A 27,848-nucleotide genomic window follows, 5' to 3' on the forward strand; every position below is an offset into this window, starting at 1 on the left:
AAATGTATTATTTAATACTTTTTTTTGTTTGTTTGTTTGTTTAATTTTGCTCATATTGAAATGGAATGTTTCACCCATAAGAACTTCTGAAAAATTAAGCTTTATTTTTGATCGCCTGAGTTACTTTGCCAAGCTAATGTACAATGGCATGAAAGGAGATGCCACAGACTTAAGCAGAGGTTCCGTCCATCAGATTGTCCAGTTGCATAATACCAACAGACATAAGTTCAATGTGTTCATCCATTGTAAGTGTTTAGATTATACTTTTACTAAGATGTTCAAATGAAACTGTGAAAGGAAATGTTTAATTGCTTAAATTTATACCATTTCCAAATATATTTATTTTCTAATTGATAGCATTTTTTTTTTCTTGAACTTTATCATTTCCTTATCATGTGCCACATCACTAAATATTTAGATTTATGGCATACCTATGCATAATTCTTTATCTGATAAAAGTAGTATAAATATACCATATGTATGTATGAAAATGATCTGTGTAAGGCAGTTTAGAGTGTCTGAAAAAAATTCAATCTGTGTTAGTAAACCCCTGCACATGCAATTTGAAACACATACATTTAGCCACCAGAGTACCCGGTGCAACTGTATTCTTGGTACTTAAGAATATAATCAGAAATCATTTTGAAAGGCTTTATTTATATGCTAAGTTCTTCAGTTACATGTTGTTTGTCTGGAGTCATTAATAAATATTTTTGTTCTATTTTGTGCTGTTTGATTTGTGTTTTGTATATCATTGTTATGGAACAGAAAAAAAAAAATTATTCATATGTTTTATTTATTTAGTTTATTATTTTTGCACAGTAGCACACATTTTACAACAGGGATGGGATGAGTTCTCTGTAACCTGAAGGTCCATTTATGACGTGAAAACGGATAGTTCACCTTAAAAATTAAAATTCTGTCATTTACTCACCCTGATTTTGTTCCAAACCCATATGACTTTCTTTCTTCCATAAAACTAGATGTTAGGCTCTGTCACCATTCACTCTTATTGTATGGAAAAAAGGTAGAATGAAACCGAATAGTGACTGAGGCTTACATTTTAAATATTTATCTGTTTCTCACCCACACTTATCATATTACTTCTGTAGACATGGATTTAACCAATGGAGTCTTTTGGATTACTTTTATGCTGTTTTATCTGCTTTTTTGACCTTCAAAGTTCTGGCCACCATTCACTTGCATTGTGTTGACTTACAGAGCTGAAATATTCTTCCAAAAATCTTTGTTTGTGTTCAGCAGAAGAAAGAAAGTCAGACACATTTGGGATGGCATGAGGGTGAGTAAATGATGAGAGAATTTTCACTTTTGGGTGAACTATGCCTTCAAAATTATTGTTCCACATTATCTAATAACAAAGATGGGACACACAGAGGGGTATGAAAAAGGTCAGGGTAGAGTTTGTAGAGCCAGACCAATAAGTTCAATGAGCTGAATGTCCGTTCAATAGCTCGTCATCAACCCAGTTTCCTCTGAAGATTTACCAGACCACAGTCTTCTGAAGATTTGGAACTTTTCAGCACTATAGTGTGCAATCTCATAAAGGCCACAGTCGTGTACTATGATTGACTAAGATCTCATCTTTCATATGTGATGCTCCACTTAATAGAGGCTGAAAATGGGAAGGGTCCACTGCCAATTTTCCTTAGGCATACATGGTCAGTTGAAGCCACTGTGCATATGATATAGAAAACAGGAGCATGTAAGGGAGATCAAAAGCCTTCAGTGATCTGAACACATATGACCTTTATTTAAATGTATGCAGCTTACCTCAAAAACATTCAGCTTGATAAGGCCATCTCCATCCTTGTCAAAAGCCCTAAATGCCCCTGTAAGAGAATCCCCTTTACTTAAAGTATCTTACAGCTGTTTAAAAAAGGAAAGACTGCCCATTCTTAGCATCTCAAAATTCTGGTCATCATAAAGCAACTTCAAGATACTTTAGAAAAAGAATGTTACTTAAAACACAAAGCATCAACAGTTAAATGTATACGTACTGAACATCCCCTCCAGTCGCACTAAGCAGCTAATGTAGCTGTCGAAATCCAACTCCAGGTTTTCATTGGCATATCGCATGGCAATTATATCATAGAGCTGATTGTTGAGTTGAAATCCTGAAGGACAGAAACATATCTCTGGTTTCTGGGTACTAAAAGCTCAGTTTCCCAGAGCACATAAAAGCACACAATATAAAAAAATGCATAGCAGCAAATGACAAGAAACTATAAGATGTGTGGCGGCTTCACCTGCTTCAGTAAGAGCATTCCTCATCTCAAAACTGCTGATTGTACTGGATTTGTCTGTGTCGTAACGTATGAACACCAACTACAAATAGTGGAAACAGTTTATGGCTTAAACATGCACAGTGTAATAAAAAAAAGAACATTCTGACTTTAATGCTACAATATGTGAAAATATTGGCATACCTTCCATTGTTTGATCTTGTTCCATAAGTGTTTGAACTCTTCCAGGTTTAAATGGCCTGTTCCATCAGTCTAAGGTTTCATGGTTAAGATAAATATGTAAATAAATAAAAAAATGTCATGTCATTCAAGCCACCAGGGGGTGCTATCCACTCTAGAATGACATTTGGAGCTTAATTTATTTGTTTATGCTGACCAAGTGAATTATTTCATGTCATGGCTGTATTGTTAGTAGACTATTTATAAATCTCTTTTTTCCCCGCTTGCTAGGTTGCTGACTTTATGCTTCCACTGTGAACCTCGTTGATCCTCTGAGCAGTTAATTTTAAGATATTTGATAATTTCGCTCTTCCTGTAGTGCTTTTTGTCTGTACCTCTAAAGTCTTAAAAATGAAAATTCTCTCATCATTTACTTACCCTCATTTAATCCCAGATGTGTATGACTTTCTTTCTTCTGCTGAACACAGATGAAGATTTTTAGAAGAATATCTCACCTCTGTAGGTCCATACAATGCAAGTAAATGAATACAAAAATTTTGAAGCTCTAAGAGCATATAAAGGCAGCATAAAAGTAATCCATAAGACTCCAGTGGTTATGTCTATATCTTCAGAAGCGATATGATAGGTGTGGGTGAGAAACAGATCAATATTTAAAGGGACAGTTCACCCAAAAATGACAATTCTTTCATCATTTACTCACCCTCGTGCCGTCCCAGATGTGTATGACTTTCTTCAGTAGAACACATTTGAAGAAAAATAGAAAAAATATCTTAGCTCAGTAGGTCCTTAAAATGCAAGTGGATGGTGATCGACTTTGAAGCTCCAAAAAGAACAAACAGTCAGCATAAACGTCATCCATACAACTCCACTGGTTAAATCAAAGTCTTCTAAAGCGAAACGATTGCTTTTGTTGTGAAAAAGATAAATATTTAAGTACTGTTTAACCATAAATCATCGCATTCGGTCAGCAGTAGTTCGCATGTGTGACGAAATCGCGTTGGCATGTTCTTGTGAGAACAAATGCACGTGCATATTGCCACCTACTTGGCAGGGAGGTGAATTTATAGTAAAATAGGACTTAAATATTGATCTGTTTCTCACCCACACCTATCATATCGCTTCTGAAGGTATAGATTTAACCACTGGAGCCTTATGGATTACTTTTACGCTGCCTTTATGTGCTTTTTGGAGTGTCAAAATGTTGGTTCCCTTTCACTTACATTGTATGGACCTACAGAGCTGAGATATTCATCTAAAAATCTTTGTGTTCAGCAGAAGAAAAAGTCATACACATCTGGGACGGTAAATAATGAGAGAATTTTAATTTTGGGGTGAACTATCCCTTTAATTTATGTCTTGGAGCGCTTTAAATATTATGTGAGTCTCTGCACTGGGATTAACTTGGGCTCACCACCTAACGGACACAAAATATACAGTATCTTGGCCACTTGGCCACTGTATCACAGTTGTTTACTGTCAATAAAAGCTGGTTACTACTGTGATTTTTTTTTTTGTTTTTTTGCTTTTTGTTTTTTTTTCTGAAGCAGAGTCAGAAATTAAGGGAGGCACCAAAAATGCCCTCAAAATTTGGGGGCAAAAAATGTCCTCATAATGAATTATTTTGTTTAATATGTGTAACAGCTAATATAGTTCTTAATATTCTATTAAAGTCCTAGTTATACATATATTGGGATAAAATATGAGTTGATATAATTCTTAGGGTAAGAGGTAATAAATTCTAAATCTTGAGAATTTGTATTAAAGAATAGATGAAATGTATGTATTTGATATAAACGGATGAGAAGAAAATATGTATTTTTCTTTCTTTTGCATCTGTTTTCTTATGGTCTTTTCTGTCTGATGGATTCGGTCACATTTTGCTTTATTAGGCCTGAGACATTTTGTTTCCTTAGGCCTGAAATGTACTCTACGCAAATACATGAACACATGCATTTATAATAGGGATGCACCAATATGAAAATTTTTGGCCATATAAAGGTCAAAAATGCCCCTAAAAATCTAATACAAGGGGCAAATATCACCCCTTAATGTAAAAGTTACTTTCTGACATTGTTCTGAAGTACACAACATTCGTACATTATTTGCCCATAATGCACAGCACGTCTAGCAAGGATACATCCATGAGTGCAATCATACTTCTGCAGCTCTCCAGACTGAAACCCTCTGTTTTAAGCTCTTTATCTGTGAAGAGGAAGAGATATATTATTGATATACAATGGATATATATACAGTATACTACACTCACCAGCCACTTTATTAGGTACACCTGTAGATCTACTTATTCATGTGATTATCTAATCAGACAATCGTGTGGCAGCAGTGTAATGTATAAAATCATGCAGACATATCTGTTGTTTTTTTGAATATGAGTTGATATAATTCTTAGGGTAAAATGTAAAGCAGTAGCAGAACAAGAGATTCCGCTCACATTTGGCAACCACCCTGTTAAGGACAGTCCTGAGTTCATTGGCATTGATTTGCATGTCCTGCAAAGAGCAACAGAGTTGTAGTGATGGTATCACCATTAGTGTGGTTTAGAAAGGATGCTATGAAGTTCATAGATGAAGTTCTATTCTTGTACTCACTTCTCCAGCGATCTGCTGAAATATAGCCCTGAACTGTTTTTCCTCTTTGGTCTCCTCCTCAAGAGGATTGAATGGCTGAATATGAGGAATGAATAACATTAATAACATATTAAACATATTAAGTAGAGCTGTACAGTTATAATGTCAATTTACAGGCCAACCAGAAAGGCTTATTCACCATGGGTTCCACAAGGAATTTTGACTTTTTTAAAATCAATGTTTTTTTATCTAGAATAAGAGTAGTATAAGATTAAAATTGAAATGGAATTATGAAACAGTTAAAACAGTGTGCTTTAAAAGCAGAAGGTGCTAAGAATTTGCTACATACAGTTGAAGTCAGCAGTTTACATACACCTTAGCCAAATAAATTTAAACTCTTTTCACAATTCCTGACATTTAATCATAGAAAACATTCCCTGTCTTAGGTCAGTTAGGATCACTACTTTATTTAAGAATAATGTGAAATGTTAGAATAATAGTAGAGAGAATTATTTATTTCAGTTTTTATTTCTTTCATCACATTCTCAGTGGCTCAGAAGTTTACATACAATTTGTTAGTATTTGGTAGCATTGCTTTTAAATTGTACAAGCTTCTCACAATAAGTTGCTGGAATTTGATCCCATTCCTCCAGACAGAACTGGTGTAACTGAGTCTGGTTTGTTGGCCTCCTTGCTCGCACATGCTTTTTCAGTTCTGCCCACAAATTTTCTATCAGATCGAGGTCAGGGCTTTTTGATGGCCACTCCAATACCTTGACTTTGTTGTTCTTAAACCATTTTTCCACAACTTTATGCTTGGGGTCATTGTCTATTTGGAAGTCCCACTTGCTACCGAGCTTTAACTTCATGGCTGATGCCTTGAGATGTTGCTTTAATATATCCACATCATTTTCCTTCCTCATGATGCCATCTATTTTGTGAAGTGCACCAGTCCCTCCTGCAGCAAAGCACCCCCACAACATGATGCTGCCACCCCCATGCTTCACGGTTGGGATGGTGTTCTTTGGCTTGCAAGCCTCACCCTTTTTCCTCCAAACATAACTATGATCATTATGGCCAAATAGTTCCATTTTTGTTTCATCAGACCAGAGGAAATTTCTCCAAAAAGTATGATCTTTGTCCCCATGTGCACTTGCAAACTGTAGTCTGTCTTTTTTATGGTGGTTTGGCTTCTTCCTTGCTGAGCAGCCTTTCAGGTTATGTCGATATAAGACTCATTTTACTGTAGATATAGATACTTGTCTACCTGTTTCCTCCAACATCTTCACAAGGACCTTTGCTGTTGTTTTGGGATTGATTTGCACTTTTCGCACCAAACTATGTTAATCTCTAGGAGACAGAATGCGTCTCCTTCCTAAGCGGTATGATGGCTGTGTGGTCCCATGATGTTTATACTTGCGTACTATTGTTTTTACAGATGAACGTGGTACCTTCAGGTGTTTGGAAATTGCTCCCAAGGATGAACCAGACATGTGGAGGTCCACAATTTTTCTTTCTAAGGTCTTGGCTGATTTCTTTAGATTTTCCTGTGATGTCAAGCAAAGAGGCACTGAGTTTGAAGGTAGGCCTTAAAATACATCCACAGGTACACCTACAATTCAGAACACCTCCTATCAGAAGCTAATTTGCTGATTGTCTAAAGGCTTGACATCATTTTCTGGAATTTTCCAAGCTGCTTAAAGGCACAGTTAACTTAGTGTATGTAAACTTCTGACCCACTGGAATTGTGATATAGTAAATTAAAAATGAAACAATCTGTCTGTAAACAAATGTTGCTATGAAATCTGTGGAGTGGTTAAAAAAATTAGTTTTAATGACTTCAAACTTAGTGTATGTAAACTTCTGACTTCAACTATAAGGACACCAATGGTTGTCTGATTTGTCAAGCAGCTGTAGTCCTTAATTAGCAAATTGTTAGCAACTTATATTTTAAAGCACACAACTGTTTAAAAATTCAGGTATAAGGTAGCCTACTATGCATAATGTATGTTGAAATAATCAACAAGAAAGTCTCTTCAAGTAATGCTAACCACAGACCTTATTTTACTTGGAAACTGCCATTCTACAAACCCATTAGAAATTCCACAGGGAGCTCATGGCTCAAAAATGCTAATTCTCTTCAAGGTTTTAGTACTACAAACTGAACAACTCGGTTCGTGGGGATGCAAATATGTGCATGTGCCTAAAAAGAGTATTCAGTATTCCTATTGGGTGTCTTCTTCTACAGTGGCCATCCCAAAAATTATTTTTAAAAAGACCAAATCAGCTTAATATTTGCTTACAAAACAGGGTATTTTAGATCTCTTTAAAAAATTAGTTTTGCCTTTTAGGCCTTCTCTCTGGCTGTTGCATATACACCGATCAGCCACAACATTAAAACCACCTGCCTAATATTGTGTAGGTCCCACTCATGCTGCCAAAACAGGGCCAACCCACATCTCAGAATAGCATACTCAAACCAGCCCATCTGGCACCAACAATCATCCATGCGATTATCTAATCAGCCAATCATGTGGCAGCAGTGCAGTGCATAAAATCATGCAGATACGGGTCAGGAGCTTCAGTTAATATTCATATCAACCATTAGAATGTGGAATTTTTTTATCTCAGTGATTCGGACCGTGGCATGATAGTTGGTGCCAGAGGGGCTGGTTTGAATATTTTTGTAACTGCTAATCTCCTGGTATTTTCACTCCCAACAGTCTCTAGAATTTATGGTGCCAAAAACAAAAAATATCCAGTGAGGGTCAGTTCTGTGGACAGAAATGCCTTGTTGATGAGAGAGGTCAACAGAGAATGGCCAGACTGGTTCGAAATGACAAAGTCTACGGTAACTCAGATAACCCCTCTGTACAATTGTGGTGAGAAGAATAGCATCTAAGAATGCTACTCTGAGATGCGGGTTGGCAATGTTTTGACACATGAGGGGGACCTACACAATATTAGGCAGGTGGTTTTAATGTTGTGGCTGACCGGTGTACTGTATTGACCAAGACTTTGTTACCAAAGGCAGTTTTGTAATTTTACCTTGTGCATGCCTTATTATCCTATGTGTCGTCATGCATTACATGTGGGATATATCAGCTTGTGCACATGCTATTTGTCATTAATTAAGCAATATTAACTACATTTTTGAAAATAAGATGTATAAAGCAGTACAGACAGTTAATAGAGCATCATGATGAGGCTGTCTCACTTTTTCTTTTATCATCTGACATAGTGATGATGGACAGCACTAGTGGGCTAATGTGGGCTAAAAGAAATCTCATTTCCATTTTTACTTTACCTTGATTTTCTTCTTGACATTATCAGTCTGCTGCTACAAGAAAGTGACATGTTAGAGATTAAATCATTTTTGAAAACCTTTTATTGTCTTTGTGTAGAAAAAAATAAATAAAGGCATGATGTTGAAATATTGAGGTTTGTTCCAGTTAGAATTTGATCCAAATATCTGGGTGTTTGTTAAAAAATAAATATGTATAATCATGCTCTTATATACTGTAGGCTGCAGTGTATTACAACATTCCAAATAATATTCAAGAGACAGCCATAGAGACTGGGTGACATATTATGGGCTGCCACAGAAGCAGGCATCCAGATAGACAGACACAGGTGTTGACTCACCAAAGACTCCGTCTCAATTTCTGCATCTATAACCCTGGGAGAAAAAGTGCAGCTGTCAACCAAATGCAAAGAAGCACATACTGGTCAACAGGTCATTAAAAAAAATGCCTGAGTGGAACACTTGAAACAAGAGCTTAAATGGGAAACACTGTAATAACTTTCTTTACAAAGTCATTAACAGATTAGTACTGCACATATAGTGCCCATTAAAAAGTATTTGTGCACTATAGCCACACTTAAAGATGTATGATTATCTTTGCAATATGTAACCAAATGTTAACCAGTGCCTTTTTTTTAAAGAAAGATAGCACAAGCACACTTTTCAAGCAAAACATTTCATAAAAAGAAGGTTTCATGTTATAAAAAAAGTAGGTATATTGTTCTTAATTAAGACAAATGTATTTAAACACTTTCTGGTTGTCAAACTTTTGTGGATCATGTTCATACTTAATATAATGAACTATACCTGTGGTTACTTGAGGGCAACTGACTCGCATATATATATATATACACTACTGTTCAAAAGTTTGGGGTCACTTGCCTGAAATGTTTCTCATGATCTTAAAAATCTTTTGATCTGAAGGCGTATGCTTAAATGTTTGAAATTAGTTTTGTAGACAAAAATATAATTGTGCCAACATATTAATTTATTTAATTACAAAACTAAAATTTTATTTAAAAAAAAAGTTTTGGAAATGGATGACTTGGAAAGAATAATTAAGAAAAGCAGCCACTAAGTGCCCAGCATATAGATGGGAACTCCTTCAGTACTGTTTAAAAAGCATCCCAGGGTGATACCTCAAGAAGTTGGTTGAGAAAATGTCAAGAGTACATGTCTGCAAAATCTAGGCGAAGGGTGACTTCTTTGAAGATGCTAAAAATATAACAGTTTTTATTTATTTTGGATTTTGTTTAGTCACAACATAATTCCCATAGTTCCATTTCTATTATTCCATAGTTGTGATGACTTTACTATTATTTTAAAATGTGAAAATAAATAAATAAATAAATAAAGAATGAGTAAGTGACCCTAAACTTTTGAACGGTAGTGTATGTGTGTGTGTGTGTGTGTATATATATATATATATATATATATATATATATATATATATATATATATATGAATATATATATAGTACACACTGATCAGCCACAACATTAAAACCACTGAGAGGTGAAGTGAATAAAATGTATTATCTTGTCACAATGGCACCTGTCAAGGGGTGGGATATATTGGGCAGCAAGTGAACAGTCAGTTCTTGTATTTCATGTGTTGGAAGCAGGAAAAATGGGCAAGTGTAAGGATTTGAGCGACTTTGACAAGGGCCAAATTGTGATGGCTGGACGACTGGGTCAGAGGGGGAAGAGATGGCAGCAGGATGCACCATGGGACGAAGGCAGGCCAGCAGAGGCAGTGTGATGCTCTGGGCAATGTTCTGCTAGGAAACCTTGGGTCCTGGCATTCATGTGGTTGTTACTTTGACACGTACCACCTACCTAAAGATTGTTGCAGACCACATATACCCCTTCATGGCAACAGTGTTCCCTTGTAGCAGTGGCCTCTTTCAGCAGGATTATGCGCCCTGCCACACTGCAAAAATTGTTCAGGAATGGTTTGAGGAACACGACAAAGAGTTCAAGGTGTTGACTTAGGACTTAGAGCGCATTGTTAATTGGGCATGCCAAACTAAAAAAAAAAAACAAAGCAGCCCATCTGGCACCAACAATCATCCATGCGATTATCTAATCAGCCAATCGTGTGGCTGCAATACATAAAATCATGCATATATGGGTCAGAATGTTCATATCAACCATCAGAATGGGGAGAAATGTGATCTCAATGATTTGGACCGTGGCAGAATTGTTGGTGCCAGATGGGCTGGTTTGAGTATTTCTGTAACTGCTGATGCTGATTTTCATGCGCAACAGTCTCTAGAATTTACTCTGAATGGTGCCAAAAAACATCCAGTGAGCGGCAGTTCTGTGGACAGAAATGCCTTGTTGATGAGAGAGATCAACAGAGGATGCCAGACTGGTTTGAACTGACAAAGTCTACGGTAACTCTATGATAACCACTCTGTACAATTGTGGTGAGAAGTATATCATCTCAGAATGCTATTCCGAGATGCGGGTTGGCGCTGTTTTGGCGGCATGACGGGGACCTACACAATATTAGACAGGTGGTTTTAATGTTGTGGCTGATCCTTGTATATATATATATACACAGTGCTTTGCAATTGACCAATTCTCTCATATTATCGAATTACAAGTGGTACACTGAAATTTCCTTCTAACTGATATTTTATTTTAAAACACTGAAACTCAAAATCAATTACTGTAAGTGACATTGTTTTTTTGTTGGGAAATATTTTTTCTGAAAAATAAAAAACTGAAATATCTTGCTTGCATAAGTATTCAACCCCCACACATTAATATTTGGTCGAGCCACCTTTTGCTGCAATAACTGCTTTAAGTCTTTTGGGGTACATATGTACCAGCTTTGCACACAGTGACGAAGTGATTTTTGCCCATTCTTCTCGGCAGATTTGGTCCAGGTTGTTCAGGTTGGTTGGGTTACCCTTGTGGACTGCAATTTTCAAATAGTGCCACAAATAGTGCCACATAATATATATATATATATATATATATATATATATATATATATATATTATATATAATATAATATATATATATTTCCCAACTTAAAACCAATGTCACCTAACAATAATTGATTTTGAGTTCCAGTATTTTAAAATAAAATATCAAACAGAATGAAATTTCAGTGCACCATTTGTAATTCAGTAATATGAGATAATTGGTCTGGGGTCTGAATACTTTTGCAAGGCACTTTATATATATATATATATATATATATATATATATATATATATATATATATACAGTACTGTGAAAAAGTGTTAGGCACATCAGATGTTTTACAAAAAAACATTTGTCTTAAGATGGTTATTTGTATGTTTAGCTTAAGTGTGTCAATAGGAAATATACATTTTAGACTCCCTAACATTCCTTTTGCAAATATAAAAGAACAGAAAAGAAGAACAGGGAACCCTGCAACAGATGGCATGACCCCAACAGAGCCCTCCACTGAACATCGAGTCAGTGTGGGATTACATGAAGAGATGGAAGAAATGGAGATTCACCTAAATAGTTAGAAGAACTGTGGCGAATTCTCCAAGATGCTCAGAACATCATATCTACCAACAACCAAGAAAAACTGTACAGGTGTACCTATGATAATTGGTGCTGTTTTGAAGGCAAAGGTAGTCACACCAAATATTGATTTAGCTTGTTTTATGTTTACTGCACCTTGTATGATGTTAATTAATATATTTGATATATGAAAACTATTTATGGCATTAATTTTGAAGACATCCACACTATGCGACAGTTTTCACAAGTGCCTAAAACTTTTGCACAGTACTATATATATATATATATATATATATATATATATATATATATATATATATATATATATATATATACAGAGCTGTGGAAAAGTATTTGCCCCATCCTGATTTCTTCTGTTTTTGTGTATTTTTCATACTAAATAGTTTTAGATCTTCAAACGAGATATAACATTAAACAAAGGCAACCTGAGTAAACACAAAATACAGCTTTCAAATATATATTTTTTATTGAAGCAAAAAAGTTATCCAACACCTATATCATCCATGTGAAAAACTAACTGCCCCCTTAACCTTAATAGCTGGTTGTGCCACCTTTAGCTACAGCAACTGCAACCAAATACTTCCGATAACTGGAGATTAGTCTTTCACAATGCTGTGGTGGAATTTTGGCCCACTCTTCTTTGCAGAACTGCTTTTGTTCAACCACATTGGAGTGTTTTCAAGCAGGAACTGCCCGTTTAAGGTCCTGCCACAGCATCTCAATCGGGTTCATGTCAGGACTTTGACTAGGACACTCCAAATCTTTAATTTTGCTTCTTTTGAACCATTCAGAGATGGACTTACTCCTATGCTTTGGATCATTGTCTTGCTGCATAATCAAGTTGCGTTTGAGCTTCAACTCACGGACTGATGACCAGACGTTCTCCTTTAGGACTTTCTGGTAGAGAGCAGAATTCATGTTTCCCTCAATTATTCCAAGTCGCCCTGGCCCTGAAGCAGCAAAGCATCCCCACACTATCACACTACCACCAACATGCTTGACCGTAGGTATGACGTTCTTTTTGTGGAATTCTGTGTTTGATTCACACCAGGACCCCTGTCTTCCAAACAGTTCCTCTTTTGACTCATCAGTCCACAGAACATTCTCCCAAAAGGTTTGAGGAACATCAAGGTGTGTTTTGGCAAAATTAAGAAGAGCCTTTATGTTCTTCTGGATTAGCAGTGGTTTTCGCCTCGCAGCTCTTCCATGGATGGCATTTTTGGCCAGTGTCCTTTATTGATATGAGAGAGGCCTGCAATTCCTTGGATGTTGTCCAGGGCTTTTTTGTGACTTCCTGGATGAGTTGTAGCTGTGCTCTTGGTGGAAGTTTGGTCGGCCACTTCTGGGAAGGTTCACTACTATGCCAAGTTTTCTCCATTTGGAGATAATGGCTCACACTGTGGTTCTTTGGAGTCCCAGGGCCTTTGAAATAGCTTTGTAACCCTTCCCAGACTGATGTATTTCACCTTTTTCCTCATCATTTCTCATGACCTTGGCATAGTGTGCTACTGGGTGAGACATTTTAGCCAACTTCATGCTGCTGAAAAAGTTCTATTTAGGTGTTGATTTGATTGAACAGGACTGGAAGTAATCAGGCCTGGGTGTGTCTATTCCAGCTGAACCCCATTATGAATGCAGTTTAATAAATTTGTGGATTTTTTTTGCTTCAATAAATAATATTATCATTTAAAAACTGTATTTTGTGTTTACTCAGATTTTCTCTGATTTATGTTAGATTTGTTTGAATTTGAAACAATTTAGTAGGAGATATACACAAAAACAGAAGAAATCAGGATGGGGGCAAATACTTTTCCACAGCACAGTAAATATATATATATATATGACTTCATAAATAAAAATGTAAACAAAAATGACACCAGACTGATGTCTGAGAAAAGTTAGTTTGTAAAGTGCCAAGCACTGTTTATCTGCAGATGAAACTTGATTTCATATTTTGTTCAGAGTACTTTTTAGGGCCACTGTGCATTCATTTATGAATATATGAGGAAATATATGAATTCAAGTTTTAAGACAACGTATAATCAACTGTTTAATTACACTTGAACTAATGATCTATTAAGCATTATATAGTGTAATTATGTTAATTCATATCTTCAGTGAAAGCTACTTAATATTAATACAATTACCGAACATTAAACTTACGATAGGATTACGACTTTTAACACTCACTCAGATGTGCTCTTGTTCTCAGAGAAGACTCTGAGAAGAAACTCGCTCTCCTTGTGAGGATCGAAGGTGGATGGAATGATGACATACTCGCCTGGACTCAGGCAGAAACGTTCCGATACCTCACGCATGTTGATGTAAGACTTGCAGCGAGCCTTGGAGGCATTATAAAGGAAGAAATCTTTTGCCAGCTGTTGCTGATTGCCCTTCATCTAAAATGAGGATTTTAGAAAGAGCACATTTTAAGAACAAGAAAAAGATGGGATGTACCATAGTTTACTCTAGTGTGTAGGGCATGCTACACATGGAGTGATTTAATGGGGTGATGTCTGTTAAAGTCATTTTTCAAAATTAAAATAAAATGTAAATTCTAATTGAAGTATAGATGATTTATGCTTGCAATTACACTTGGCAGTATTTAAGGGCTTAAATTAAACAAAGTACTGGCAAACAACAAAAAATTTTGTACATATGCAACCAAACAGACATATCATGGCATCTGTATGGTCTCTTCATCATGTATTCATACCTCCTCCGGAACCTAGGGAAGACAGTGGGTAAAATAAGATTGAAGTGTCTCAGTGACAATAGTTATTTATTCAAAAACATATACAATGTATCATGTACAATATATAAACATCAAAATTGGCCTAAACAAGTGTACACTGAGAGAAAAAAAAAAGTGGTAATATGAATTAACTGGTTTTATCCAAATTAAAAAATTGTATTTAACATTAACCTTAATACATTAGGTAACACTAGCTAAACTAAGGGTTAGGTCTGATAGAAATAGCTCCTTGGGGTAACAATTGGAGCTTTCAAATATTTACAGTATATACATTTGAATTTGAAATTAAGTGAGCTTAATTAAAGGGATATTCTGGGTTCAATACTAGTTAGGCTCAATCAGCAGCATTTGGGGCATAATACTGATTACCACAAAAAATTATTTGGACTTGCCCCTCCTCTTTAAAAAAAGCAAAAATCAAGGTTGCATTGAGGCACTTACAATGGAAGTGAATGGGGCCAATCTGTAAACATCAAAATACTCACTGTTTTAAACGTATAGCCACAAGACATAAATAATATGCGTCTTTACATGATTTAAGAGTGATAAAATCACTTACTAACCTTTTCTACATAAAGTTATAGCCAATTTTACATCTTCATTGCTATGACAATGTAATGTCAACAAACCCTAAAATGACTATAAAAACAACGATTTCAACAACTTAACAGCTCAAATAAGTTTTAACAGAAGAATTAATGTAAGTACTTTTATAAAATTATATTGGCCCCACATAAAAATTTGCCCCATTCACTTCCATTGTAAGTGCCTCACTGTAATTTTGATTTTTGCTAATTTTAAAGAAAAGGACGGACAAGTCAAAATATTGTTTTGTTGTAATCAACATTATGCCACAAATGCTGTTGATTGAGCTTAACTTGCATTGAACCCGGAATATTCCTTTAAGTGGAAGTATGTAAAAATATTATAATTTTTTTCAGGTAAGCTAAAAATGTGCTTCATGTAGTAACATCTAAAATAACTGGTGTTATTAAAGTTTACGATGTATAAGATTTGTTTGCTTCAGCTAACCTCATAGATGGCGAACCCAATGTTGTGTAGGGTGCCACCTGAACAGCGGTCTTTTCTCCTGCCCTTCTGCATTAATGCCACCACTACTGTGCAGGTCTTCTCTTTAGTGTCCACCTCCAGAAGATTCAGACGGTACTGAGGGTTTGTCCAGTATGTTTCTGCCACAAAATGGTGATTTTGGATTCACAGCAAGTGAAGTTACTTTAACCTCTGATTAACTTCTGATTACAATCTCTCTGTCTGTCTTTCAATCCATCAATTATTCTTGGCCTTTTCACTATGTTTCATTTACAGGTACATTGAATAATTGACAGGATATGATAGGGAGAAGAGGAGGAAGGAAACCAGACTAGTAAATGTCACAAGCTTGAATAAAACTCTCAATGCCTTTACTGCGCCACACTCAAAATATAGCTCTTTGGCAAAACTTGTTTCAATTGTGGAGAGTGGTTCCTCATGTTTGAAATTACTTTTCTTAACTTAAAATTACTATGTAATCTCAACACAAACACTTTGTGTAGAAAGAACCTAGTTGAATTGGGTAAACCCAAAAAAATTAGATGTGTCAATGTAACTCAAATAAATCTGATTAATTTCTTTATGTTCTAACTAACAAAAGTTAATGTTAGCATGCTAAATACATGCTGGTTGGAAGCACTTCAGAGTGTAGTTTAGTAACTATGCTAGACTTAGCACAGCATTAGCTCAACGAAGCAAGCAATTTAATGCGCAACATCTACCTGTCTTCATATAACATAACAGAAACTCAATATGAGATCCTCCTTTATATTTATCTTGCACATAAACACATAAAATGACACTTAATTTTAACATTTACTCTCCCTATCGAGTCGCATACAAAGCATGATGGGTTATGGAAGTCCCCTGCCCAGTTTCATAAATGCTACCTTACATTAACACTACAAAAAGAATTAATGTAGTCCCAACTCAAATAGATTAAGTAAACTTCCAACAAATTCCAATGGATAAAACACAATAATAATTAAAAAAAATCAAGTTTTGACAAAATGCTCATTAAGTAAATTGAGGATGCTTCAGAGGATGCTTCAGGCCTGGTTTCCATCAACAGCATCAATATGAGGGCAAATGAGTCTATCAACAATGTTCCAATGCTCACAACATTATACTGGATACCTGGAAAGTTTCTGCAGCCTCCGGCGGAGCAGCCTTTCACCCATCGGCCCTCGTGTACTGACACATTCCACTTGAGCATACGGTCATCCTGCAGAGTATCTGGGGTCAGATTACAGATCTCCAGTTTGGTGAAGTTCTTCTGAAACTCCTCAAAGCACATCCTTGAGTGAAGTAGAACATAAATGAGCAGGCTATCATTGGGTGTCTTTTATGACTATCAATTTCATGAGTTGCATACATTATATGGAAATAGAGTATAATTTCACAGTTCAAATGAGAAGCAGTATTTTAAACAGAGAGGAAATCACAGTGTATCATGAATGTGTAATTGGTCACTAAACTGTTTGAAACCAGAGTTTTGTCCTAGTACTGTGAGAGTACTAACCAGAACTCTCCTTGCTCTGTGGGCCGGAGTCTCTCCTTGTCTTGCTCAGAGGTTGCTAGTGCAGCCCAGTCATTAGACTTACAGGAGGGAGGGGGGGCAACTCCCCATGGGTCCCGCACACGAACCAAGCGAATCATTAGGTCCCTTCTGTCCTTCCGTTTTCCCTGAGAACAAGGTTTTTGAAATTGCATCGAAATATTGTTGCTGATATACACTGAAGCTGAGTACATCTTTAAGAAATGTTCCAGACTATCTAATATGTGACATATTTTAGTACATAACAGCCGCACCTGCTCGACTCCAGTGATTGAGTATGCATGGCCTCTCACAAGTCCAGATACAGTTTTAGTCATTTGAGCAGTTGGAACCAAAGTCTGTGGGGAAGGAGCCAAACCAGAATGGCAATTTATTAAAGATTAATATTAAAGAAAAAATAACATAGTTTAAATTAATGACGTGGTAATGTTGTTTCTGGTATTGCTGTTAATGTTTCTACAGACAATTATTTTTGTTTTTTGCTGGGTTTCATATTCCCTATTGAATAGGCCTACTATATTTTTTATCATTAACAATATACTTATTAATGTATTGAGTCATTATAAATAAGCTGATGCTCTAGGCCTCTGACAGATTGAAAAAAAATAAAAACATTTCCATTTTGTAAAGTTAAAGGGAAAATTTATGCGAATATCTGCACTGTAAAAAGTGGAAATGTGCGGTTGTTACCTTAAGGACATATTTCTACCAGATCTGACCCTTAAAATTACTCTTATTGTATCCCAATTTAGTTTTTTATATTCATTATAAAATACAAAATAAATATAAAACAATTTTTTGGACTTAACAAAACCAGTTAATTCATATTTGACCTCATGTAGGTTAACTAGCAAAAATTTGTTTTACAGTGTGTGACAAGAAACACAGAACATACAACTAAGTGTCCAATATATTTATCAACTGGTTTATAACCCTAAACAGCATCCAGTATATTTTTAAATGTAAGGAAGGGATATTTACATCTATGGAGCAGCCCATAAGGGACCCTCTCTTCAAAGCCTTCATCATGATGTTGTACAACTCCTTTGGTGCCTCTGTAATCTCATAGAACTCTGTTACTCCTCCAGTGAAGTCCTCCATGGCCTCCAGTGTGTTTCCTCCCTTCAAAGCCTCGTAAGAGCCATGTAACCTGGAACCCAGAAGTCCAACAAATCTTGGACAGATCTTACTATAGGTACAAGCTAAGAATCTTTAGAATAACAGAAATACCATCAAAGAGTATTATAGCGGGGGGGGGGGGGGGGGGATCAATAACTAAGGCTAAGCTGTTGAACTTACTTTGCATATGCTTTCTCCAAAAGAGCACTCCAAAATTCATTTTTCTGTCCAGACCTGGTGAACACTAACTGGTTTTTGCATGTGGGAAGTCTATCATCCACAACCACATCCACCCACTCACCATAACGCCAGAACTAGAAGAATAAGCAAAGTAGGTTCATCTTGATCTCCTCCTGAATATTAATCTATCTGAGAAGCAAAATTCTAGCACAAACAGTTAGAAAAACTCCAAATTATTTGGAGTTGGAGTTTGTGTATCACATGTTCATTGTATTTGAAATAAATGGGTCCAGTTTTGCTGTCCATACCTGGAAATGGAAAATGCCAGCATAGTTTTCAGTGAAGTTCTGGTCATGGGGAACCACCCTTTGTAGGAGTATATTATTCAGGGTCAGGCAAGCAATGGCAGCCAGCAGCCAGCAGTCCCCTACAGGGGTTAATGAACAACTAAAAATAAAGTTTTACTACATCGTATGTACCAGCTCAAAATAATCAGTTTCATTCTTATGAAGTAAGTCTTGTAAAATTGAAACACTATGCATTACATGTCTTTTTATAAATGCCTACATTTCAGTTCCAAAGAAATTACCTTTGTTATGTACAACAAAGGTAGTACTTGTTTGTATTTGCATTAAGCGTGCATTAAGTAAGGAATCATTGACAACCGACAGTTGAATTATTTAAAAACAATGCACACCCTCAGGTGGAAATGTGGCCATGGCGGTCAGCGGAGTGGCCGTTAAACCTCGGGTGTGCATTATTTTTCAATATTTCAATGGGCCAGACTTCCAGCAATTCCAGCCACACTGTCAGTACATTTGTTATTTAAGTTTTTCTTAGCCCATACATGCTACAGTGGTAAATCTTTTTTTTCATTTTTTTTTTTCATTTTTTTTTTTTTCAGAGAAACCAAATGTTTGAGAGTTTGGCCATGACAACTTACTATCCTTGGTCTATTAATATGGATTGACATGTATCAAAGTTTAATTCAGCACATCAAATACAATATGAATAAAAGATAATTTTTTTAATAAACAATTTTTATCATATGTATTTTATGCACCAAACACTATATTGATATTTTGAAAAAGGGAAATTGTAAAACTTTTTTCACTGGGTGTCAGGAACTTATGGTAATAGCTTGTAATGTTAAAAAAAAATTAGATCTTTATAATGACAGAGCAGGCTGCATATATGAAAATACACAGAAATATTAGTTCAAACTTTAAATATATCTTATAAAAAGTATGTCAGAATTTTCAAAGCTCTGTGATTTTTATTATTTATTTATTTATTTATTTTTTAGCTGGGCATAAATAGAATGTAATGGTGATTGAGAGATTTACCTCAAAAGCCTGTTGTATCATATTATATACATGGATTTCAAAGAAGGTTTTTCAATAAAATAATATACAAAATTGTAACCAAGCACATAAGTTGCTTATTTTCAGCAAATACTCATTTTAAAATATCAGTAACAATATAATCATTACTGTCACTTTTACTTTATTAAAATAAGCTGTCATTTATCCCAAAATAAGAGTCACTTTTCGCGCAAGTTCTGCATCATTTTATATAGGTCAATAAAAACATTGAAACCCCTGTTTTTTCACAAATAACCACTAGAGGGTGCCATAAACAAGTGAAACTTACATACCATAGGTTGTTTGGCTCATCAGCTTGAACAGAGAGTGAAATAGGAGCCGTCAAACATTGTGTATCATGTTTGATACAGACAGTGTTATAGGGTTAATGTTATTGAGTGAGTAATTTGATCATTGGCTCAACTGACTCGTGAACAAACACAAAGTTGTTTACCACAGAAACAATGAAAGGGAACAAGAAAGATTCTTTCACTTAAAAGATTAGTTCAAAAACACTGATTTGTTTACCACTAGTTAAAAACTTCATTCTAGTGCAGTGAACAGAGTTGTGCTTTGCTCAGTGCTTTATGGCTTCTTTAGAACTATTCAATTTTTGTCTGAAACTTAAGTTTCAAAATGTGAAGCAGAGGACGAGCACATCTGTGAGGGCTAAAAAGTGTTTTCTAGTACTTGCTGCTATCTAGTGGAATAAGTGCAGTTGCTCTGTATATCAGCATGGCTGTGATTACCCGCAGCCTTGTGCTTACACAACCGTGCTGATATATGGACCAACAACACTCTTGCCCGTGTGATATTGCTTAAATATACAATATTCAAATTAAGTACATACTAGAAATGTTGACAATTTGAATGCCATTTGAGTTTTAAAAAAAGGCCTGTGCTCTGCAAAACTTTAGGGTATATGAAACTGCACACTGTACAAGTACAAAAATTACTGAAGCCTAGAGCCTTTACTCTGCCTCACGCATTCATTGGATGCCCCTGTAGTGCATCCCACCACTCCAAAGATGCCTCAGCGGACACTTTATTAATTTTTTCAAGCCCTTGGTGTCACGCAACCAATCTATTTTTTCGACACAGGTTTCGTTATGGTGAGAGGAAAGGAAATGGATGGGCTCCCTGTATGCAGGTCACAAGCACAGGCTATCTTTGGTGACACTGCCATGCTTTGAACAGGAAATATTCTACTTCGTGTCTTATGTGGATCATGATCACAACCCCACCCCCTTTTCCAGAGTCTCACTCTCTCTTCAGCTGTGTATGTCCATCAACCTGTCTCACTCTCAATACATGTAGGTTGGTTGGTCTGTGTATTTAAGGAGGTAATTAAGTACATTTTAACCCCAGCGACTGTTAACCCTAATCATCAGGTCAAGAGAACATCTTGAGGTAAAGCACAAATAAGCAAAAGATCAAGTATTTTGCAGTATTAAGAACTTGGAAAATTTGCAGTTTCCTACCCAGGTCTCCTTGGCAGATATCTGTTCGGTTTGCTCCTCCAAGAATGAACTGTGGATTGTTACAAATTTCCTGTATAGGAAAAGGAGACACATTTACAGTTAATAAAACTATTATTGTTACACTGATACAAATTGTAACCATGTGTTTCATGTGGTAACATCTTAATTAACTGAATACATTTTTGGTTTTATTCTGAATCAACCTGAATAAATGTTTAAGGGCTAATTTTTCAGGGTTAAATCAGGTAGAAATAGCTCCTAGTAACAATTGCAGGTTACCACTTTACACAGTTTAGAAACCTTTATTTCACATATTTTTTATTGTTCACACATATTGTTACTTCTGTTTGTCTTACAAAAATAATTTGAATATATTTGTGATGATGAAGATCTCATCAACACCACAGCAATTCAACAGCTGCCCTGGGTCATAAACTACAGCTGCACTCTAAAGTGAACGTCAAGGCAAAATAATGTACTCTATGCATCTCCACTGAGACACATTCTCCCTCTGATTATTTTTAAAGTGTCAGTAAACATGTGAAATAGCTTGACTGTTTTTTGAAGCACTGCCCAAAAACAGTAACCTGATTCTATGGCAAGGCCAGCCAAAACACAGCAGTATCATCATACTAGCGAAGCTAGTAAACTTATATATATCACACATCAAGCAAAAAAATAGGCCAAGTTTTTATAAATCACACCAGATGGACTAACATAAAACACCACAGATATTCCCTAAAGTGACATGCTGTTCTGCAATTGTTTAATGTTCAGTCCAGGTGTTACATTCCACATTTTAGTACAACATATGTGGATTTTCTATCTAATGATGCATTGGACAACAGAATTAGGCTTTTATGTACTGTCTTGAAGAAGAATTCTGAAAATACTTTTATATTTATGTAGTATAACATGTTTCTAGTGAAGAATGTTGAAATGACATTTCATATTTAACCTAGAGATTATTCCTCAGTATGAACAAAAATGACACCATCACTAGCAATTTTCATAACACTAACTTTTAATACTCAACCTCTTCAGCAGTTTTTCACACTCAAATTTAAAAGCTCACTATTTACACATACTGTGGACTAATTGCCTAAAATGTGTCTAATTTATATATATATATATATATATATATATAATTTTATTTTTTATTTTTTTATTTTTCCTAACTTTGTAAGCATGTAATTCTGGTTCTGTTCACTCGAGGTTCCTCCAGAAAGTTACTTTATTCCACTAGATAGCAGCAAGTACTAGAAAACACTTTTTAGCCCTCACAGATGTCCTCGTCCATAGACATTCAGTCTAAATTTCAGTTCATTTCAGTTCACCACACCCATTGTTTCATCAAATATCTTGGCCTCTGAGTGGACTAGAAGCTCAATTCTCCCCTCTGCGATGATGTATAGCATTTTATCATCAATAGTCGATAACATACATTTCCGATGTTTTGTTTAGCATGCTTTTCCTGTTGAACTGCATATTTTCTTTTGGACATCTAAGATATAACATTGGATTATTCACACAAGGAAGCTCACAGACAAGTACAAAATGACTCTTTTTTTTTTTAAAGGTAAAAAGGTAAAAGGTAAAAGCAGATATTAAGTTTTTAGCTATTTGGGGCTTACAGCAGTAGTGATCGGTACATAAATGAAACATTTGTATTTAATGTCTTACAGATATAATATTTTACTGTGTGATTCTTTTGAAAATCTTTTGAACTGTGGTATAAGGGCAACAAAATAAACTCTACAGTCACATTCCTGAGAATGAGAGCTTTCATTTGACATGATTTGTCTATTTTAGTGCTATATGAAATACTTTTATATTTATATTTCTACCACATGACCGTTAGGTGGCGCTAATTATCAACACGAATGTATTCAGGCTGTATTTTGTTACTTTATGTAACATAAATGCAGTAATGGTTATCTATGATAAGTTCATATTTTAAGCTTTCAAACGATACCCATATGCCTGACCTATGTATTCGGAGACTTTTTTCACAACATAGCGCCCCCTTTTGGACCCACCGGTGGGACGGCAGAGTTGAAGAGGTTTTAATATTAAACCTTCATAAACAACTTTTTAGTCCATAAAACTGACATTCAATACATGAAATTCCATAATAATGGGGTTACAAGAGTACAGCCATGAGCTCTTTGGTAGTCAATTCCAGAAGGGTGAGGAGAAAATACAGCCACCATTACCAAGTCCATTATCAGGTTTTTCATACAGGAAAACCCCCACCTTGTCCAGCATTGACACAGAATATGACATGACTTGGCAAGTCAGCAGCCAGAGACTCTTGAATGTGCTAATCGCAGCCATGCCCTCAACACACACACTAAAGGATCATTGCCAAATGCTTATAGCCTGCCTGCAAGAAATATCTTTACTGATGCCTCAGCATTACTGCCTACTCAGATAGAAAGTGAAAACACATGTAACCTCCTTTATTGAAAAAAAAAATAATTGAAATTAAATCTTAAATTAAGATTTAATTTCAAAGATGCAATTTATCAAATTCTTCTGTAAAACTAAGTGATAAAGAAATACTGAAATTGATGTTCAATCAATAATTTAAGCTGAAGTGTGGAACTTTTTCAATGTCAAAATCAGGGACGTGCCGTCCATATAAGCAGGGAAAGCAGTGGTTACCTAACAGAAGAATGAAAAAAAAAAAATGACACTATGAAATATTTAAATGCAATTGTTAATATAAACAACTGTTTTCGTTCAAATTCGTCATCTTACATTTCAGTTGAGCAGCACAGACAGTTATTCATTTATTCGCTTTGGCGCCACCCTCGGGTATAAGCACTTTATGATATGCTTTCTCTGATTCAAAGCATTGTTTACTGCCCTTTCATTCAACACTGTACATTCATTGGGGCCTGGGTAGCTCAGCGAGTATTGACGCTGACTACCACCCCTGGAGTCATGAGTTCGAATCCAGGGCGTGCTGAGTGACTCCAGCCAGGTCTCCTAAGCAACCAAATTGCCCCAGCTGCTAGGGAGGGTAAAGTCACATAGGGTAACCTCCTCGTGGTCGCGATTAGTGGTTCTCGCTCTCAATGGGATGTGTGGTAAGTTGTGCGTGGATCGTGGAGAATATCATGAGCCTCCACATGCTGTGAGTCTCCGCGGTGTCATGCACAATGAGCCACTTGATAAGATGCGTGGATTGACTGTCTCAGGCAACTGAGACTTGTCCTTCACCTCCCAGATTGAGGTGAGTTACCGCGCCACCACGAGGACCTAGTAAGCAGTGGGAATTGGGCATGCCAAATTGGGGAGAAAAGGGGAGAAAATTAAAATAAATAAATAAATAAATAAAACACTGCACGTTCATTCAAATTGAATCATGTCCGCTGCCACAAATGACCAAGGAAAGCATGCTTACCAAAACGAGTACTCCAATCAGAAGCTCCTTCCTTCAATCACGCTATCAGATTTTTCACTTAATTTTTCACGTAACTAATGTGTTATTAAGTGCTAAAATGGATATAGTGTAAGTATCGAGGACCTACGTGGATTTGGCAAAGTTAATTTCAATTAAAAATTGAGAAAGAGAGGCTATCGAAACTTAAACAAGCGAGCGACTTTTACAACAAAGTGACGGAGATATTCATTCGCAACAATAAAAGAGGACAATATCATCTTTTAAAAATACATCTAAATGACATTCACTGAATTAAAGGGGAAAAATATTTTTTATTAAGTTTAATTCAGTAAAAAAATCACTGCAAAAAATCCTGTTGTTATCAAGTGTTTTTGTCTTGTTTTCCATTTAAAATAGTCTAAAAAATATATTTACTTGAGAAGCAGCAAATAAGTGACAAATATAAGTGTATTTTTTCACTTGGTTATACTAATGTGAGTGCAGTAAAGACAAAATATACTTCTATTCAAGATCTATTCTCTAAAAACAAGTCTAAATATCTTATATGCTGCTTCTCAGGTGAATGCATCTTTTTTAAAGGATTTTTAGATATTTTAAAGTATTGGTATTTTTAATATTATATTCAACATTCTCAGATAACAATCTGCAGTATAGCTGCTAAAGAAAATCTACATGTTTTAAAGGAGTTTTAGATATTTATATTGTGAAACAAGCCAAAGCAAAAACAAATCAAAAATGTATTTTGTTCTGGTGTATAATGGGGCGAAGACTACCCTCTCACACCTTTCTGTTCACTTCAATCCATCTTTAACATACACACACACGCACAAAAAAACTCCCTCTTATTAATAAAGCTGCGTACTGCCAATTTTCTTCACGATAAGAAATGCACAGTGACACATAGATTATGATTCAATAAGTCACGAGCCATCACATTATAATTTAGCTGCAGCAAGCGCGCGCTCGAGGGATGAGCGTCCCCGAGACAGAGTGTGTATCAGCCGGGTGCAGTTTCAATCTCTCCCCCTTAGATTGGGACATTTGCGCAACTCATAGAAGAGTTTCGGAGTTTGTAGTTATTTACATGATCTGCTTCCATATTATTTGAACTTTAATAAAGCTATAAAGCATTACATATAACTGCATTTAAGATGTAACGCCGGGGTGTTTCCTTTAAAGACGCTCGACACGCAAGTTTTGTTTCAGCGGAACGGCAGATCCAGCTCCACTTATTCCACAATGAGAGTGCGTCTGTATTTGGTATTTTGTATAATTCCCTCATACTTTGCGATCTACATCACCTAAGGACTGTGAGCTGTGTTTTCTTCCTCCCCTCAGTCAGGCGCGAGCTGCAGTGCTGAGGTAGTACACAAATAAACACTCACATTAATGCTAAAGACCAATTCACACATGCACACATATGCTTGCATACACATCATTAGAGTTTAATGTGATTTCATGTTACATTAAATGAGATCAAACGACTATTCTACAACAGTTTTCGACAATTTTTTATGGTCGACGTTGTCGATAACGTGGACTAATCGATTCAACCCTAATACTAGGTCATTGTTTCTGGTTAGTCTGAGGCTATGAAGTGTTGATCTGGCAATCTTGTCCTTCTTGTGTTATGTTCTGTCTGTTTTATAGTTCTAACGTTAGGGCGTAGTGTCTGTTTAAAAATATATATATTAAGGGATGGCTGCCGAATATACGTTACATTTGCCTTGTGTATTCAGGTTAAGATTGTCGTCTTTTGTGGTCAGATTAGTTAATTGCTGCTGTCCATTCCAGTGTTTCTGAACTGTGGGAAGAGTGACATAGTGAAACTAGTAACTTGCAATCTTTCCTTTTTCTTTTTGTTGTGTCAGAACAAGCTCTTCTGGCACTGTGGTTCATTGTATGATTTAATGGACATAAACATGCTCGGCTCAATATATGACTATCTTTTATATGTGTGATATGAGCAATATTGCTGTTCTGAATTTAAAATGGTTAAAATACTTTCCCCTATCCCCTTACCCCTTAATATGCAGAGCTTATAAGTAAACCTTCGTAGGTTCATTTCCTTGAAAACTGTAAACACTGTGTTGTTTGTGGTGTTATAGAAATTCCTGTTTATTTTAAACAACCAATGGTGTGATTTAGTGGCCGGACTATCTGTTGGTTTGATCAACAGAAGACAGGGGTTTAATTTGGAAATCTGTTTGAAAACAATGTTTATTTGTGCAATTCCGTTCAGTGGTGCTAATGTTGCAGAAAACACTTCAGCTTTAATGCATAGCTGTAAATATATTATTATTATTATGCAAGTATTTTGGGCACAAAATAATTATGTTAAGAAATCATGCTATGTATAGGTTTTCAAAATAAATTAAGCACAATAAAAGACGTCAAGTTTACAACCACCAGGTATGTAACTCACCGATGGTCGCTTCCATTCTAACTTAAGAGGGAACTTTTCAATAGAAAAGAGAGAGGAGTCCTGAGCAGGGAAGAGAGGGTCTTCAAACAGAACCTTCTTGCGCACATATTTGTCTCTAAGCTCCTGAAAGTCCTTGAGCCGCCGAGCATCTTTAACAGCCTCATTACGGCTTAAAATGGCTGAATAGATGTTGCTAGGGACAGCAAAACTTCCTGCACTGCTGCCCAAAGTCTGCGGAGCAGCTTCAGTTGTTTGGACAGATGTTTCTGACAACTTCTCTTCTACTCCCATTTTGCTCTTTTCGATTTTCCTTTATGGTTGATGATGTTTAGATGACAAAAGAGAAAGTTGAGTAAATTTGAGGCTCAGTATCAGTCCAAAAAGGCTGAGGTAGTACACAAATAAACACACATTAATGCTAAAGACCAATTCACACATGCACACATATGCTTGCATACACAGATACACCCAGCCCAACTTTTACCCTTTCGTCTCAGAAGCTAACTCTATTTATAGACCTCCTAAAGGGACGTGAGGGTTTCTCTCTTTCTGCCTATCAGATGGGGGCATGCTTCCCAGCTGATGACCTCAGACATTTCCAGTGTGGATGATGGGAATAACAGAGGTCCAATTAAAGA

General features: G+C 36.0%; 1 protein-coding gene across 2 annotated transcripts; it reads right to left on the reverse strand.

Annotated features, from left to right (window-relative positions):
- Nucleotides 1–786: 786 nt before the first annotated feature.
- Nucleotides 787–27,686, reverse strand: LOC127410269 (calpain-3-like). Of its 2 annotated transcripts, XM_051645447.1 has the most exons (21): nucleotides 27,211–27,686; nucleotides 21,374–21,443; nucleotides 18,837–18,955; nucleotides 18,529–18,662; nucleotides 18,211–18,379; nucleotides 17,484–17,567; nucleotides 17,194–17,357; nucleotides 16,809–16,969; nucleotides 15,654–15,811; nucleotides 14,583–14,594; nucleotides 14,057–14,265; nucleotides 8,675–8,708; nucleotides 8,337–8,366; nucleotides 5,051–5,125; nucleotides 4,894–4,951; nucleotides 4,582–4,646; nucleotides 2,448–2,516; nucleotides 2,268–2,346; nucleotides 2,019–2,135; nucleotides 1,792–1,850; nucleotides 787–1,693 (listed from the first exon to the last, which is right to left on the reverse strand). In XM_051645447.1, exons 1-21 carry the CDS (start codon nucleotides 27,499–27,501, stop codon nucleotides 1,667–1,669), a joined length of 2,184 nt encoding a protein of 727 aa, XP_051501407.1. In that variant the 5' UTR covers nucleotides 27,502–27,686; the 3' UTR covers nucleotides 787–1,666. The 2 variants fall into 2 exon arrangements, with proteins under 2 accessions (XP_051501407.1, XP_051501406.1); XM_051645446.1 differs by lacking the exons at nucleotides 15,654–15,811; nucleotides 16,809–16,969; nucleotides 17,194–17,357; ... (4 more) ...; nucleotides 21,374–21,443; nucleotides 27,211–27,686 and having other exon boundaries at nucleotides 8,337–8,369; nucleotides 14,583–14,590.
- Nucleotides 27,687–27,848: the final 162 nt, after the last annotated feature.

The sequence above is a fragment of the Myxocyprinus asiaticus genome, chromosome 19 (assembly GCF_019703515.2).
Source record: "Myxocyprinus asiaticus isolate MX2 ecotype Aquarium Trade chromosome 19, UBuf_Myxa_2, whole genome shotgun sequence".
NCBI lineage: Eukaryota > Metazoa > Chordata > Actinopteri > Cypriniformes > Catostomidae > Myxocyprinus > Myxocyprinus asiaticus.

Excerpts from the sequence above, each read along its gene's own strand:
- LOC127410269 (XM_051645447.1), bottom strand. The coding sequence starts at position 27,501 with ATGGGAGTAGAAGAGAAGTTGTCAGAAACATCTGTCCAAACAACTGAA. Across the intron at positions 17,358-17,483 it reads CAATCACTGGAGTCGAGCAG|GGAAAACGGAAGGACAGAAG; the intron begins GTGCGGCTGTTA and ends CCTTGTTCTCAG. Across the intron at positions 2,517-4,581 it reads GTATGATTGCACTCATGGAT|ACTGATGGAACAGGCCATTT; the intron begins GTATCCTTGCTA and ends ATGAAACCTTAG.